Source organism: Centruroides vittatus, unplaced genomic scaffold (assembly GCF_030686945.1).
Source record: "Centruroides vittatus isolate TY-2023 unplaced genomic scaffold, ASM3068694v2 contig_388, whole genome shotgun sequence".
Classification (NCBI taxonomy): domain Eukaryota; kingdom Metazoa; phylum Arthropoda; class Arachnida; order Scorpiones; family Buthidae; genus Centruroides; species Centruroides vittatus.
In genome coordinates this window covers 1,263,242-1,277,955 of record NW_027122204.1, presented here as the reverse complement: position 1 = coordinate 1,277,955, position 14,714 = coordinate 1,263,242, and the positions used below count along the sequence as shown (strand labels likewise).

Sequence of the window (14,714 nt, the reverse complement as noted above, 5' to 3'; positions counted from 1 at the left end):
GAGAAAGTTTCCTCCAAACTTCTCTGATAGTTAATTATTATGCCTTTTTGTTTTTTCTAACTGTATTTAAAATTTATTTTGTATACTAGTACTTTCTATATATTAACAGGATTCTCTGATAGTGTTTAATTATTTTGTTAAAGTAAATTTAACTTTAAGTGAGGAATATGTCTACTGAAAAGAGTAATAATTTCTTGTCCGAAATAAAATATGACTTGGAGTAATAGAAGGACATTATTCTGTATATTTACACACGTGTTCACTAATCTAATGTAAGACAACATTGAACTTTAGAAATAATTCTTACACTTTTTGGTACAAAAAACATTATAAAAGCAGAAAATTGTACGAATAAATATGCATTTTTTGTCCCAGTTCAATCTAATTTTTAGAATAGTTTTCATATACATTACAGTCAACACAGTGTTAAATAAATGTTAAATTTCTTTACTTCATTATGATTTACGGCAATTATCAGTATTAATTGTAATTGTCTCTGTTTTCTATTACGAAATTTAACCAAAACAGTCAAAAAATCCCAGAAAAAGGTTTCGGTTATGGAACACAACTTACAATTGCTCTTTTTCGTTAATCCAAGTTTTAAATTTAAACGAAATTCATTCGAAATGAATAAATCAATTAAATTTTCTTTTTCTTCTTGTTTTTATGAATTTAATATTATAACATAATTGTACTTTTTTGTGAATTTCATGTTTAACATTTCACATAAATACGTTGATATAAAACACAGTAGTATTTTTACGTTGTTAAAATGTTATATGAATACATTAAATTTTCTAATAATATAAAATTCTAATTGCCAAAGCAACTGTTTTAAGTTTTTTCGACTTGTTTCGTAAATAATGTCTTAATAAAGGATAAAATCGTACGTGTTAAGGATAAAGGAGTATTTCACTTTGTTTGGTTTGATAGTCTGATATATGTTTAGAAATTTTTGACTGTGAAATATTTCTATATATTTTAGAAGTCCTAATATTAGCTTTTATAAACTAAAGCAAACTAACACCACATTCATATAAAAAGTAAACTTATAGTGAACCCTAACAAGCATTTTAACTTTATTTTTGACTTCTTTGGCAAGTGATTTGAGTTTACATTTTATTTAAATATTACTTTATTTTACTTTACTTTATCTAAGATATAAATTAGAATTTCCAGATACACTCACCTGATAAGCATACACAGGATAATTATTATATCCAAATAACGAATAACATTCATTAGAAACGCACTGAAAAGCTGTAAACAAACATTTCCGAATTATTACTTATTTGTGTTAATAAAACAATAAATTGTAAGTAACGAAGTTGCAATTCGTGATCAAGTTCTTCCTAACTGCTAAACTGTATTACGTTTATAGTATTGAATGGTATTATAAGTAATGGTATTACAGTAATTATGAATTGTATTAATAAATAATTAAATATTTATTTATTGCGCACCGAGAGATACCTGTTTGCCTTACAATGGGTATCACTCCAAAGGTGGTAACCACAACCGAGATGGCTCCAATTCTCTCTCACATATCTTGTATGTGAGCATATCACAGATGGAATAAATTAAAAGCAATATGTATCCACTTATTTCTCGAAATTGTCGCCATACATTTTCAATCTTAATTTATCTTATTTTAACAAATCGCGTAACTTTTATATAATTACGGCTTATTCTGGAATAATATTCATTCGCATTTTACATAAAAACTGCAAATGACAACCTATTGGTATTGTGATTATTTCCATATTTGTCTATTTAATACATCTGCATTAGCAAAAAGTAAAACATATTCGCCATCTCCCTTAAAATCAGTTAAGGTTCGATTTATAATCCAAACTTTTTAATAATTTAATGGCATTAATTCTTTCATTGAAAGCAGACTATGCAGCAGTGATGCTTATTACGATTTACTTCATAATAGTTTGATTAATGTTTTAAGCTCTTTTTTAAATATGACACTAACATTGGTTATTATCGCATTATGGACACGCTGTAAACTAATCAGTATAATTATACACATAATCAGATAATTTAACTTACTTTCAGCATTCATTTTTGCAAATTTATCTCGCTTTCGAAAAAATTGCGTCCGAAAACAATCGATTTTCATCAACAATCGGAGTTGACAATTGTTGAAATTATATTGTTAGTGCGTTTTATTAATGTCGGGCGCCCCTAGCGATTAACATAAAAGTCCGTGTATTTTTAGCCGTTTTCTGGGGGTTTTTCTTATGGCGGAAAGTGTCTTCCAACTTGTACTGTGCTGTTATCTGACCATATTTCCAAGGTAAATAAACTTTATGTTTTGTTTACCCTATGTCTGGTTTCCTTCAAGAACCTCGTAACGTGGTGTTACAGCCGACAGGATACTTGATCATATAAGTTACGGAAATTTAGATACGGCGAAGTCAATTCGAATAAGCTTGACGAAAACGTTGAGTGAACTAACGGCTGAGATTGATAAAACTGTGGTAGATCTTTTGTGGGGTCGTCTCTCGTCTCGTCTGCAACCACGACGAACTTGTAGTGTTGGATGCATTGGTAGTTGGAGAGATTGTTCAGAATGAGAACAATTTTTCTTCGGAAGCCGACTACAGAAGCAGATATATGCTGATGGAGACCAGGTTGAAGATGATAACCTAGGACGTAGACAGTGGAAGTGTCAGAGGTTCAACGGAGGAGTCATCTGTAGGTCCGAAGTCACAGTATCGCTTGCCAAAGTTAGAATTGCTGAAGTTTGAATGGTAACCCCGGAGGGTGGCTGAAATTTTGCATTCATTTTAAAGGAATGATGAGAATGAAAGTATCTCAGCGGAAGATAAATTCCAGTATCTGCTCCAGGCCACTAAGGTCGCACGTGAGGTCGCAGACAGTTTCCCAAGAAGTAATTTTCACATATTTTTAACCGAAATTCATAGTCTAAAATGCAAGCTATGTGTTGATAAAGTACAGATAAACTACCATTTTTCAGTGATTTTATCCACTCGATTTTTGTAAAGCACACTTCCATTTATTTGCCTAGAGTTATAATTTCCTACGTGTATGAAGATGCAATTTGAAGTGTATTTGAAATGAATGTTAAACAGAACAATTCTTGTTTTGTTGCAAAACATCACTTAATCTTACAAAGGATGAAAAAGTAGAATATAATCTGCTCACTCACCACCTGCAAATATATATGAATTATATTAAATTCTTGTTTCAATATTTCATAGGAATTAAAAATTTATGATCACCTATGCATTTGCTGAGAGACAGAAAGTTTAATTACCAATGTTTTCCACCTACTCCTATAGGCCATGATCAAGTTTTTTAAAACTGTTTTAAAAACTGTTCCACAAATAGAACATTTCATTTAAGTTCTAACTTTTGAAGAATTCTAAATACATAATTTGGGCAAAAATGTTGGCGTCTAATTTGTTTAATTTTTTGATTCTCTGTTCTGAGATATTAAACGATATCTCACAATGGGTAAAGTTTAAGAAACGAAATTTGGCACTGTAGCTTGTGTATAAAGAGGCATTAATAATATTAAAATTTGGTTCTTAATTAAAGGTGGACAGGGTGAACACATAGAAAGGTTTTGCGTGTCATATCTCCAGTGCGGTCGAACTTAATGAATATTTTACTCGTTATTAGCGTTCAAAATTTTTCTTTTTTTAAATAAAATCGTTTCTGCCCTCAAAATTATGCTTTTTGTCATTTTATAATAGTACACTATAACCTGTTAAGATGTTCTTGCCTGCGTTATTAGAATGTGTATGGGGGCACGATTTAGTTCAACCACTTTGAAACTCAATAACTCCTGTGTTACACCATCCGACTCCGATATAAAACCCACAATTTATTAGACTTCAAACAGGGCGAACGAAATCCTGACCCACACACAGTGTAACATCCATACATACAGGAAAAAAACCGAATCTTTTGCATATCTCGACATTTCAAAGTGTCCTGAGTCCAAAAATGAAAAAATTTGGGAGGGGCCATTTTTTGACTCAATCGCTACACTCTCCCTGTTTTATGTATAACAGCCGGGAAAGTAAGAATTATCGAATACATATTTATATATTGACTGTGTCATTATTTAGAGGAGTCTTTTAACTTTGGAATAAAAAAGTTTCTACGTTCTATCTTTATTAGAACTCTATTTCTTGATTATTCTATTCTGAGTCACGTGATAACATCAGAATTTCCGGATCTATTTTGGCAACAAGTTCGCCCCTGATCGAAGTCAGAGTCGAAGTCGGAGTCAGTAGATTTTTACACTACTCCACAACGTGTGGTAATAACATAAATAAATAATAATAATAAAGTGTACAGAAATATATAATAAATAATATCAATAATATACCAAAAAAGTATAAACAATAGTAATAAATTCTGGATTCGTTGATTATATAACAAATAAATTACTATGTATTAATGGTTTTATCCCTGTCGCGATGTATAAGTTTTATCCCTGTTCATAAGCTTTCGGCATCCTTATGCCAAAATGCATGTGTTTTTAATAGTATTTTTGTATACGGCTATTTTTTTCTAGGGTTTTCCGGAGTGTCGGTTCCTGGAGGATATAATGAGTGTTGCCCCTGTGAACTGCGGTACTTTACTCGGAAGCGTTGTGGTGGATTTTTCTTTACGTACAGTACATCGTACTGATGTTTCTTGAAATTTTGGAATATGTATCCTATATAGGCCTATTTGCTGATCCCGTTTTCTAGATCTAGCTAGAGCATATTGTATTCTCCTGGGATCGAAGAAGGATCTATTGGGTCTTTGTCGTTACACAATAAATTGTACACTGTACTGTTGGGCTTATAAGTTAGTTGTTTCTTACGCTGTTTTTCTGAAGTTGCTATCAAGCAACTTGTTATGTTACCGGTGCAGTCATGGATGGCGTGGATTTATTATTTTTTATTGGAAGATATGTTTCTCTATAAAGGTTTCGGTACGTCATTTCCGGTCACGTGACTCCACACTGAAGGCCGGATTTTTACGGGTGCCAGGAAACTTTGCCGTAAAAAACCCGCTCATGTTTGATATTTAGCTCTCCGCGAGAGCAACTCCTCCTTTTCTCGCCGCCACCGCAGTCTCCCCCTGTCAATACGACCCGCGCGTCCTGTTTCTTGCCAGCCCGTCGTTTATAGTCACCATCTATTGTCTATAAATAGAAATATCTATTAATATTACGTCAATTACCTAGGCCGGGGTTTGATCTCTAGAAGTTCACCGCCGCCAACGAAGACTACTTTGCTGGTGGCGGTGCACTTCTCTCTGCATGTGCCAACCAAGTAGCTCTGCCGGACAAGGACGACGCCAGCCAATGGGTAAGGGGGGGGCAAGATGATGTAAATTGATAAAGGATATGAATTGTATGTAGGTAAAATAGGAACTATTCGTAAAGTTTTAAAGTTTAATTAAGTTTTAATTTACGAATATTAAACTATTCGTAAATTTTAACTTAGTTAAAAGTTTTCTACGTACCGGAAAAGAAATATCTCAAATAAAACATTTTCTTTAACTTACAAGAAGCCTAAGAAGATTATTTTAATTAAAACTTAGCATTTGAATAACTTTTTCGAATTTCTAGGGGAGGGCAACTGCCTCTCTGCCCCTCCCGGTGGCGACGCCTCTGCATGTGCCAACCAAGTAGCTCTGCCGGAACCACATCAGAACTCATATTTCAAGTATGTGAACACTAGGAAAGCACTACGCATGCTGGCCTATCCACGCGGCTCTCCCTTTGCTATAGAGATGCAGCGCGTTCTGCACGCCCAATACGGATCCGGTTGCGGGTCACGTGACCGCGGCCCTACCGGTTTTATAAGCCGTACGGACCCCTTCGTGCCTTTGCATCTAGTATTTGTTAGTTCAACAAATAAAAACAAAACAAAAAATGCTGTTTACATGTGACATAACAGCGTCTCCCGTTTGGACTGGCGGAAATATTTCAAAATTTTACATCTTAGAAATTTCTTCGCTACCTCCCCACTGAAGAGTTCGCCTAGAAATTTTGCTATCTTGTGAGTTTGAACGAAAGTGCACGATGGATGATGTCGCTCGTGCTTATGGATGTAACACACGCGAGCAAAGTTTTCGTTCGTGTGTGTCGCACAAACGCGATAGCGCGGCATACATTGGCGCGCGGCTGCCGGTGGTGGCAATTTCTGTATGTCATGTCTATCAATAGTTTTTGGGGACGCCTTGTACGTAAAATTCAAAGGCAAAATATTTATTCAACTAAAATTTTATATTTCTACTAGCTGACCCGGCCACACGTTGTTGTGGCTCAAAATGTATCTATTATAAATGTATAACACTTCCCCCGTGGGGGGAATTTCAAAAAATCCCTTCTTAGTGTACATTCTCTTGACGTACCCTATTAAAACGCAATCAAAAACATCAAAAACGCATCTAAAATAGTATAATAAAAGCCGAGTTCTTCACAGTAAGCCTTAATCCCGTCACTTTTCCCGCTGGGAAATATCGAAAAATCCCTTTTTAGTGTATATTCTGTTGACGTAACCTATTAAAACGCAATTAAAAACGCAAAAAAACCGCATGTAAAATAGTATAATAGAAGCCGAGTTCTTCACGGTAAGCCTTAATCCCGTTATATAAAAATACGTGCGTATTCGAATGCAACGTTGTGTCAAAATTTCAAAGGAATCGGTAGGAACAAACGAACGTTATATTTTATTTATATAGATAGATAGAAAATGATCTGCTTCAGTCCATTCTCACAGAAAAGCATAATGCCTCGCAGGAAAGCAAACTTAGGTCGTCGGAAGTTAGCGCCATCTGTTGGACATAAAAGCCTTAATCCATATATAAATATATTTTTGAAAGGGGGAAATGGTATAGGGGTATGAAAAATAGATAGTAGCCGATTCTCAGACCTACTGAGTATGCATATAAAATTTGGTAAAAACGGAGGAGTACGGTAACAAAAATTGTGACACGACAATTTTATATATAAGATTAGAGACTATTAAAGCTCCGATTATTTATCTTTTACGTATATTTATTGAAACAATACTTGCGAGGTACTGTATTGTACACTACATCAATTTGTGATTTTTATTTGATTTCTGTGATAATACTTCCTAGTTATTAAATTAAAATTTTAATTTACGTAAAATATGATGTAGAAATATTTCGATCTTATCTCTTTAATACTTTAAGAAATATTTTAAAAATTGTTTTTAAAAATTATAATTAACTTAAATAATTAAATGATCTTTTTAGCTTATGGTAAATTTTGTTTCCGCATGGTATTGCCTAATATCGAAAAATATATTATTGGCATTTTTGTATACAATATTTATTAATAAAATATGTTAGATTTTATATAGTAATTTGGTTTAAAACAAACAATAAAATTTTTTATATTCAAATTTGTATTTTTGTCAGAAAAAACAGCGAGAGCGTTGTTAAAAATTCGTTGCTCAGTACTATACATATGCATGTTTTGTCAAGATAACCGGATTTTATTGTGCTGCAGCTTGTTCAGTGTATTCATAATTGCAATTGTTCCAGCATCTAATTTTCACTATATTTAGCAATACGGAATGCCTTCTTGCTAATATTCCATATTACATTTTTAGTAGATTAAATAAGGTTTATGGCATATTTATGACTTTCTTAGAAATACGATATGACTTCAGAATATTTTAGAAAATTCTTTAAATATTCCAATTTTTAAACTTCGTGAATTTGTGGATATTTCTGGCAAAAAATAGCTTTAAGTAAAATGTTGTTGTATGAATTATTTAATGGAAATATTTAGAGTTAAAATTTCTGTTTTAATCAAATGCAATAATTTGGAGCAATATAAAAAATTTCCTCCCTAACAAAGATTTTTATAATTATTCTGCAAATTCATGTATTGTAATGCTAGAGTATAGTACATCTGTCTCTCGACTAAGTAATTTAACACAAGAAGCATTGTTCTCATTAATTATTCTATGGAACCATAATAATTTTCCTTGGCATCTATGATGACAAATTTTTCGGTGCAGTACATATTGTTTTTTCCATTATTTATAACATTTCTGGAATTCACGATAACTAAATGCAGTTGAGCAGAAGTAGATTTTTTCTTATTTACGCTTTTATTTATTATCACATAATTGCAATACTGTTATTGTCTACGCCTTATTATTTTATTTCGTTCATTTATTTACGTAAGTTAGAATAATGATTTTAACTATTATAAATATCTGCTTTATTATAATTTAATTCTAAGTTTTCATCATACAAAAATTTTTATTATTTGTATATTTGTTACATGTGTTTTTAGTTTTGAAATCACTTTGATTATGCCAATTTTTGTTGACAGTAGGTTACATACATTTCGATAGCAAGACTAAAATAAAAATGTGAGTTTTTTGGTAATTTATCGTGAATATTGAGAAAATCTTCCTTAAACATTTTTTTCTTCCGTGTTTCTTCTTCTGTGTTTGTCCTTCGCTTATTTCTATACAATAAGAAAACTTTACTCTCAGAAATTAATGTTGTGTGTAAACACTGACATTTTTGTACTTTTGTTTCTATGAATAATAGAGGAACATAATTATTTATGTAATTGCAAGTACAAAAAGAACTTTTAATATTAAAGTGTTTGATTACACCTTTACAATGTGATATAATGTAATTTATACTAAGAACATTTTAATCTTATCGTGACTATAAAGTGCAATATAAAAATATGTATTGAGTATGAAAGCAAAGACCATAATCAATATAAACTGATTTTCCATTATCTCATCCAATGCTGAAATGCAACATAAATTGTTACGGATCATGGATTTTTCAGATGGATTCGCATTATTCTAATCGGTGATATTACAAAGATATTGCTACTACACACTTAAATTTGATGGTGCATGTAAGATCTGACTCCATTGACATTAAAAAAATTCACTGTAAAAATTTTAAAATTCCGAATACAAAAACAATTTTCCACTTTTTCATTTTCTTGCTGATCGAGTTTAGGTTTAAGTTATAAGCCTAATTTCCAACGTTTGTAAATCTGACAGATGAACAAAAGTCATAACATAAGCTCTTCTCCACTACTGTTAAGCGTGCTAAAAAACTTTTCAATTTAAATTAACGGATTTTAAAAACAATGCCATTACTAATTTTTTTCTTTCTTGGCTTTCTCCATTGATCATGTATATTGTTACTTCCATAATTCTTTCTGGTGGCAATTTCTCTAAGTATATCAAGCTGTTCATCCTTAGTAAGCATGCCATCTTGGCACGGAGATTCAGCAAACTCTGCAGAGGTCATGCTTAAAAATCTGATCTGATCCAACAACGGCTCTAATTTTTTTCGAAGATCCTCAGGAGATTGATCTTGGAATCTTCTTTTACCCCACTTTATGACGGCGTCATACATATCTAATTCCGATTGCAATGTTAAAATATCATTGGATACAATCTTCAAAATAGTTTCATATTTCACATGTTGAAAGTACTCTTGTTTAATAATTTGTGACGTGTTCATGATTATATAATTCCAACATTTAGGTATTAATTCGCTTTCCTGAAGAAAAGATAGTTCTTCGTATATTTCAAGAACCGTATTTGCCGATATCATATTTATAAGAAATGATATACATTGCTTCTTCATACGCGTTACCATATATTTTTCTGCAAAATATAACGAACGAATGGCTTCATCCACTGATTGTAATGCCGCTTCATCTGTATATATATAGCTGAAAAAATAAACAATTATTTTAATATACATACGTTATACATTTAAAATTCAATTTTTAAAGACGTATACACTTCTAATACAGTTTTAACACTGATCGAATGTTTTTTAGTTTAATTTATAATTCCTTGTTGGAAATTATGTTAATTTTCTCGAATTACTTAATACATGATGTATTGTTTTATGATTTTCTGTAATACTTTAAAAATTAAATCAAAGTTTATAATTCTTGATAGTAAACAAGAATTCATGAAGTAGATATTCATTGCAAACAGGTAGAAATTATGAATGGGGATTATTAAACCTCTAAATAATCCTACAAATCGCCCGATCAACAGGCTGATCGTGTAGTTATTTTTACGTTTCTAATGCCAAAATGAAACCCAGTTTACCATAAGAAGTTTTTTTTTTGGAAACAGATTGCCTTATTTTATCAATTTAATATAGTTTACATGGACTACTTATTATCAATATTTTTAATTTGGATTTTGTGAAATAACCATTACATTTCTTATTTAATGCTGATTAATTTGATATGATCTGCGTATAATCAGGATATCTTTCTGTATTATAGGTTGAAACTCATAGAATAGTTTTCTTGTAAAGATTATTTTGTCTATAAAATTTAAACTGTTTAGTGAATATGGAACATGAAAAATATATACTGTCGTATGTTCAATGTACTGTACACTTAGCACATAATTTATATGATTATATGCATTTTGGATATTAGATATTTTTAAATCTAATTGAAATTGAAATAATTCTAAAACATTTATGATTCTACAAGTTAGTTTTTCAATCCTGTGAATAAAATACAGTCAAGAAGAATGACAATAATCGAAATATTTGTATTTCGAAATTTCAAAAGTACTTTGAGAAAATGTATAGCTTGCATTTTAAAAAGAAAGCAGATAGCTAAGCTAAAAACTAATAAAGTTTTGTATTATGTTCGCACATTACAACTGTTATGCAACATAAACGAATAACGTTCATTGGTAAGATAAAACAACACGAGGGTCGTATTTCAACGATGAGCAAAAAATTTCATTTGAAACAATCGTTCTCAGTCATCATAATGGATCATCTTCAGAATACAAGTTATAAAAACACCAAGCATCGAATTTTTCAAAATTTGAGCTATTTTTGAGACAAAGACAATGCTGAATTAAGATAATCCGCAGTTTTATTTAAATGTTTTCGTTTATTCTGCAGCTACCAACTATGTGAATAGCATAGTTCAAACAACCCAACGTACAACGAATCTATCACTGGTGGTTTGAAGAACACAAAATATTTTTTCCTTAAAAACAGAAACACATTGCTAGATTGTTATATATTGAAAACTTAAATGTGATAATTCACGTTGGTCTAAATACAACAAATTCTTGATCATCTGCGCTGACGAATCGATTTTGTATTATGATCCCTGAATTGCTAGACTATTAATAACCGATATCAAGTGTGAGCATCGTGCCAAAGATATTCGAATTTATATCCTTAAATTTAGATTTGAATCGTAATAAATCCTTCCCGATTAAAAATTTCATAAAAACTTATCTTTATGATTATTTCTTACATTTCTATCTTGGATACAAAATACCTTTAAATTATTTCTCCAACAAACTTTTCATTTTTTCAAGAAAAGTAAACTTGCGTATAAATTTCTAAAATTCATTTTATACACTATTACATCTGAAACAAAGTCTTAGCCATTGCATAATTATTATTTCTTACTTATATATTTAAAAAATCATTACTTGTCACTTCTGCTTAGAAATATTTTATAAACGAGGAAGAAAAAGAGTTTAACAAACTTTAATTGCAATAATTCTGTAAAATGTCAAAATTAAATTCATAAAACTATTTTTTCGTAATTATAAATAATAAGTAATTATTAAAAACACTTCGCAAAAGTTCAGTGCAACTTACTTTATGAAAACGCGAAATGCTTTAACGTCATCTTCAGGCAAGGCAATATCTTTTCTCTCCTCTGCCAATGGACCATAGAACATTGCATAAAACACCTCACTGTGTATACAGAGAAGCAGAGAGTGGGTCGAAAAATACTCTTTTTCTTGGCCAACAATTAAAGTAACGTCAGTCATTTGTCTAGCTGTCATAAGATGTGACAATCTTTCTTTTATGTCAAAATCATTTGATTGCCAGGACATCTGGAAAACGAAAAATAAGTTAGTACTGGTATTTGGCTTTAATTGAATGTAGTTTGTTACTATATACATATAAAATTTATTTTTATGATTAACAAATATTTACTGCGAATGATTTTGTATAAATGGTCACAAAGATAGACCAAAAAAATTATATATATATAGTTTTTTAAATCCCATACTGTGTGGCCCTTATTAACGAGTATTCTAACTTCGATATAACGATTCATTTTCTACCTTATTTCCATTTACGACATAAAATATTGAATAGAATGAGTACCCGTCGAGAAGAAAATATTGTCAGAAAGAGTACAACGAGACTGAAATTTCCCCGATCTCCGATTAAATAGCTCTTAACTTCCAATCTTCACTGTTTCATTCACATGGCGATTTTGTTACACGTAGCGTCTAACACTTCTGACAAAGACTTTTTATAAAAACATACTCCTTCCTCAAAACAGTCATCTCTTTTCGCAAAAGACACGACTGTTTTTATGGAAGCGAACACAAAAATTAGAAAAAAAATATACTGTATGTATACATCTAATGATTTTGTGAGAGAATAAATACATAGATTTTTGTGGAGTCGTAAATTTGAAATGTTTAACGTTCGAAAAACTTTGAAAGTTTGACATATTCGAGATAGACTCCGCCATCAAAAACTCTTAGGGAGTACTAATTCGGACTCGATTCCGGATCTCCCAGATCGGTAGGCTAACGACTTAACCGCCTTACAGTGTTGCCAAGAATTTCCCCTGGATCTAAAGGAAAATTTTTAGTCTAGCGGTCAAGAAGTGATTTCCAGAAGGGAATGGAAACAGAAATTTACAGCCACAGAATAAAAAATATATTGTATTCTGATACCGCCACGGTATCATAACCAAAACACCACGATTACAACGCACAACTGGTAAGAGGCAAGGTATATCTCTCCTGAATCATTTCCTCTCCCCTTAGCTTCACCGTCTTCACAACCGAGAAAAGTCTGTCTCGCCTATTATCGAGTAGTCTGATCCGTCCTGCTAAGGTTCGACCAAAAGTGGATTTTGAAACCAAAAGTTCGGTTGGACATTACATCCAGTATCTTTTCGATTTTTATTTCATCTTTCGATTTCTAGGGGAAATGTTTTTGTTCTAGGGTGAGCTGCTGCTAGAGGCTTGTCAACACTTCATTCTTGGCCATAGGATAGTGAGAAGTTCCAGCGAGATGGAGATATACCTATTCCATCTTGCATCACGAGTCGTATCTCGCAAGTAGATCTTACACAGCAAACTAGAGCCCAGGTTACAGAAAGTAAAGCGTAACTATGCAACAGTACATCTCATTCTTAGTAAATTTTTTATAATCTAATCTGATATTCATTTTCGAACAAATAAAACACAATATTTAATAAATGAATAAAAGAAAAACATTATTTTTTAATGTTTTCTTAATTAACTATTAAGAGTTAGATGCGTTAGAATGAATATATTGTAAGTGTCCTGTATATAGAATATTCACGATATTATTTATCGAAAAGTTAAGATAATTTTCAGAATTTAATTCAGATAAAACTCTGCTGGATTTATTTGTTAAGTAAAGTAATATGAAAATATAAAGATTCTAGTATATGCAAATATTAATTTATTCTAAAATACTACCAAGTAAATCGTAAATTACTAATGGAGTACTAATTTTCTTACTTACTGTTTAACTCAAAAGTGAAATTTTCTTTGAAATTCTTGCTGAAATATTCGCCGTATTTAAAAGATCTTTACGTTGTTTCAGTCGACTCTACACATACTTATATATAAATTACTGTAATTATAATGAAGTCGACAGCCAATCAGATATTGTTTTCTTTTAAAATATTTAACCAATGAATCTCATTTGAACAAATCATTTTTCGATTTTATAACTGAAATTTAATTAAGTTACTTTTGTGAATGAAACAAAATTCAATTAGAATAATTTATTCAATAAAGAATTAATAATAAATCAGTTTATTTTACATTTACTCTTCTATCTCTGTAATATCTTTGTTTTCGTTCCAGTTTCGTATAAGACGATTTTTATAAGGCGAACATTTTCTTGGAGCCCATCGCGTTATACCATCGCAATTATACTGTACTGTATAATTGATACCAATAACCTGAGCACTGGGGCAATATTATATTCTTTTTTTCACTAAATAAGTCATTTAGATCGTAATTTATTTTTCTAGTAAATATATTGTTACTGTATGTGTCACAGGATTGTTTTCAGAAATGATAAATAACCAAAAGTTGAAACAACAATTTAGTTTTTATTTTGTTTATTCATATGAATCGTATCGATTTTGACGGTTCTAAAAGTACGAATGATGTATTTAGTTAATAGAGTTAATTAATTAATACAGTATATGAAATATTCTAAAAATAGTATTTACATGTACATGTATTAAAGGTTTAGAAGTATTTATACTTAATTGATAAATAATAACAAAGAGTCATTTGGAAATTACTTCAAACGTTTAATCACGAGTTGTTGTAAATTATTGCTAAAGAAGATGGGAAAAACAAGAGCAAACAGAAAATACTGTAAATATAAAATGATCGGCAACGGATCTTTTTATATTTACAGTATTTTCTGTTTGCTCTTGTTAAACTTGTCATGTGTTCACACAATCATGTTAAAAGGATGTGTTTTTCTGCTGTCCACTGAAAGAATATGCCTATATTCTAAATGTCTATTCACAATCTTATTTGTCATTGGTATAATACCATAATAAAATAAACTTCGATTTTCAATACGTATGTTTATTGTAAAAGTAACATTCAAAA

The 14,714-nt window shown here is 31.0% G+C and overlaps 1 protein-coding gene across 1 annotated transcript; it reads right to left on the bottom strand.

Annotated features, from left to right (window-relative positions):
- Positions 1–9,129: 9,129 nt before the first annotated feature.
- LOC136975813 (BTB/POZ domain-containing protein 6-like) lies at positions 9,130–13,677 on the bottom strand. Its single transcript, XM_067270960.1, has 3 exons — positions 13,600–13,677; positions 11,674–11,915; positions 9,130–9,742 (listed from the first exon to the last, which is right to left on the bottom strand). Exons 2-3 carry the CDS (start codon positions 11,913–11,915, stop codon positions 9,130–9,132), a joined length of 855 nt encoding a protein of 284 aa, XP_067127061.1. The 5' UTR covers positions 13,600–13,677.
- Between the last annotated feature and the right edge of the window lie 1,037 nt (positions 13,678–14,714).

Excerpts from the sequence above, each read along its gene's own strand:
- LOC136975813 (XM_067270960.1), bottom strand. The coding sequence starts at position 11,915 with ATGTCCTGGCAATCAAATGATTTTGACATAAAAGAAAGATTGTCACAT. Across the intron at positions 9,743-11,673 it reads GCATTTCGCGTTTTCATAAA|CTATATATATACAGATGAAG; the intron begins GTAAGTTGCACT and ends TTATTTTTTCAG.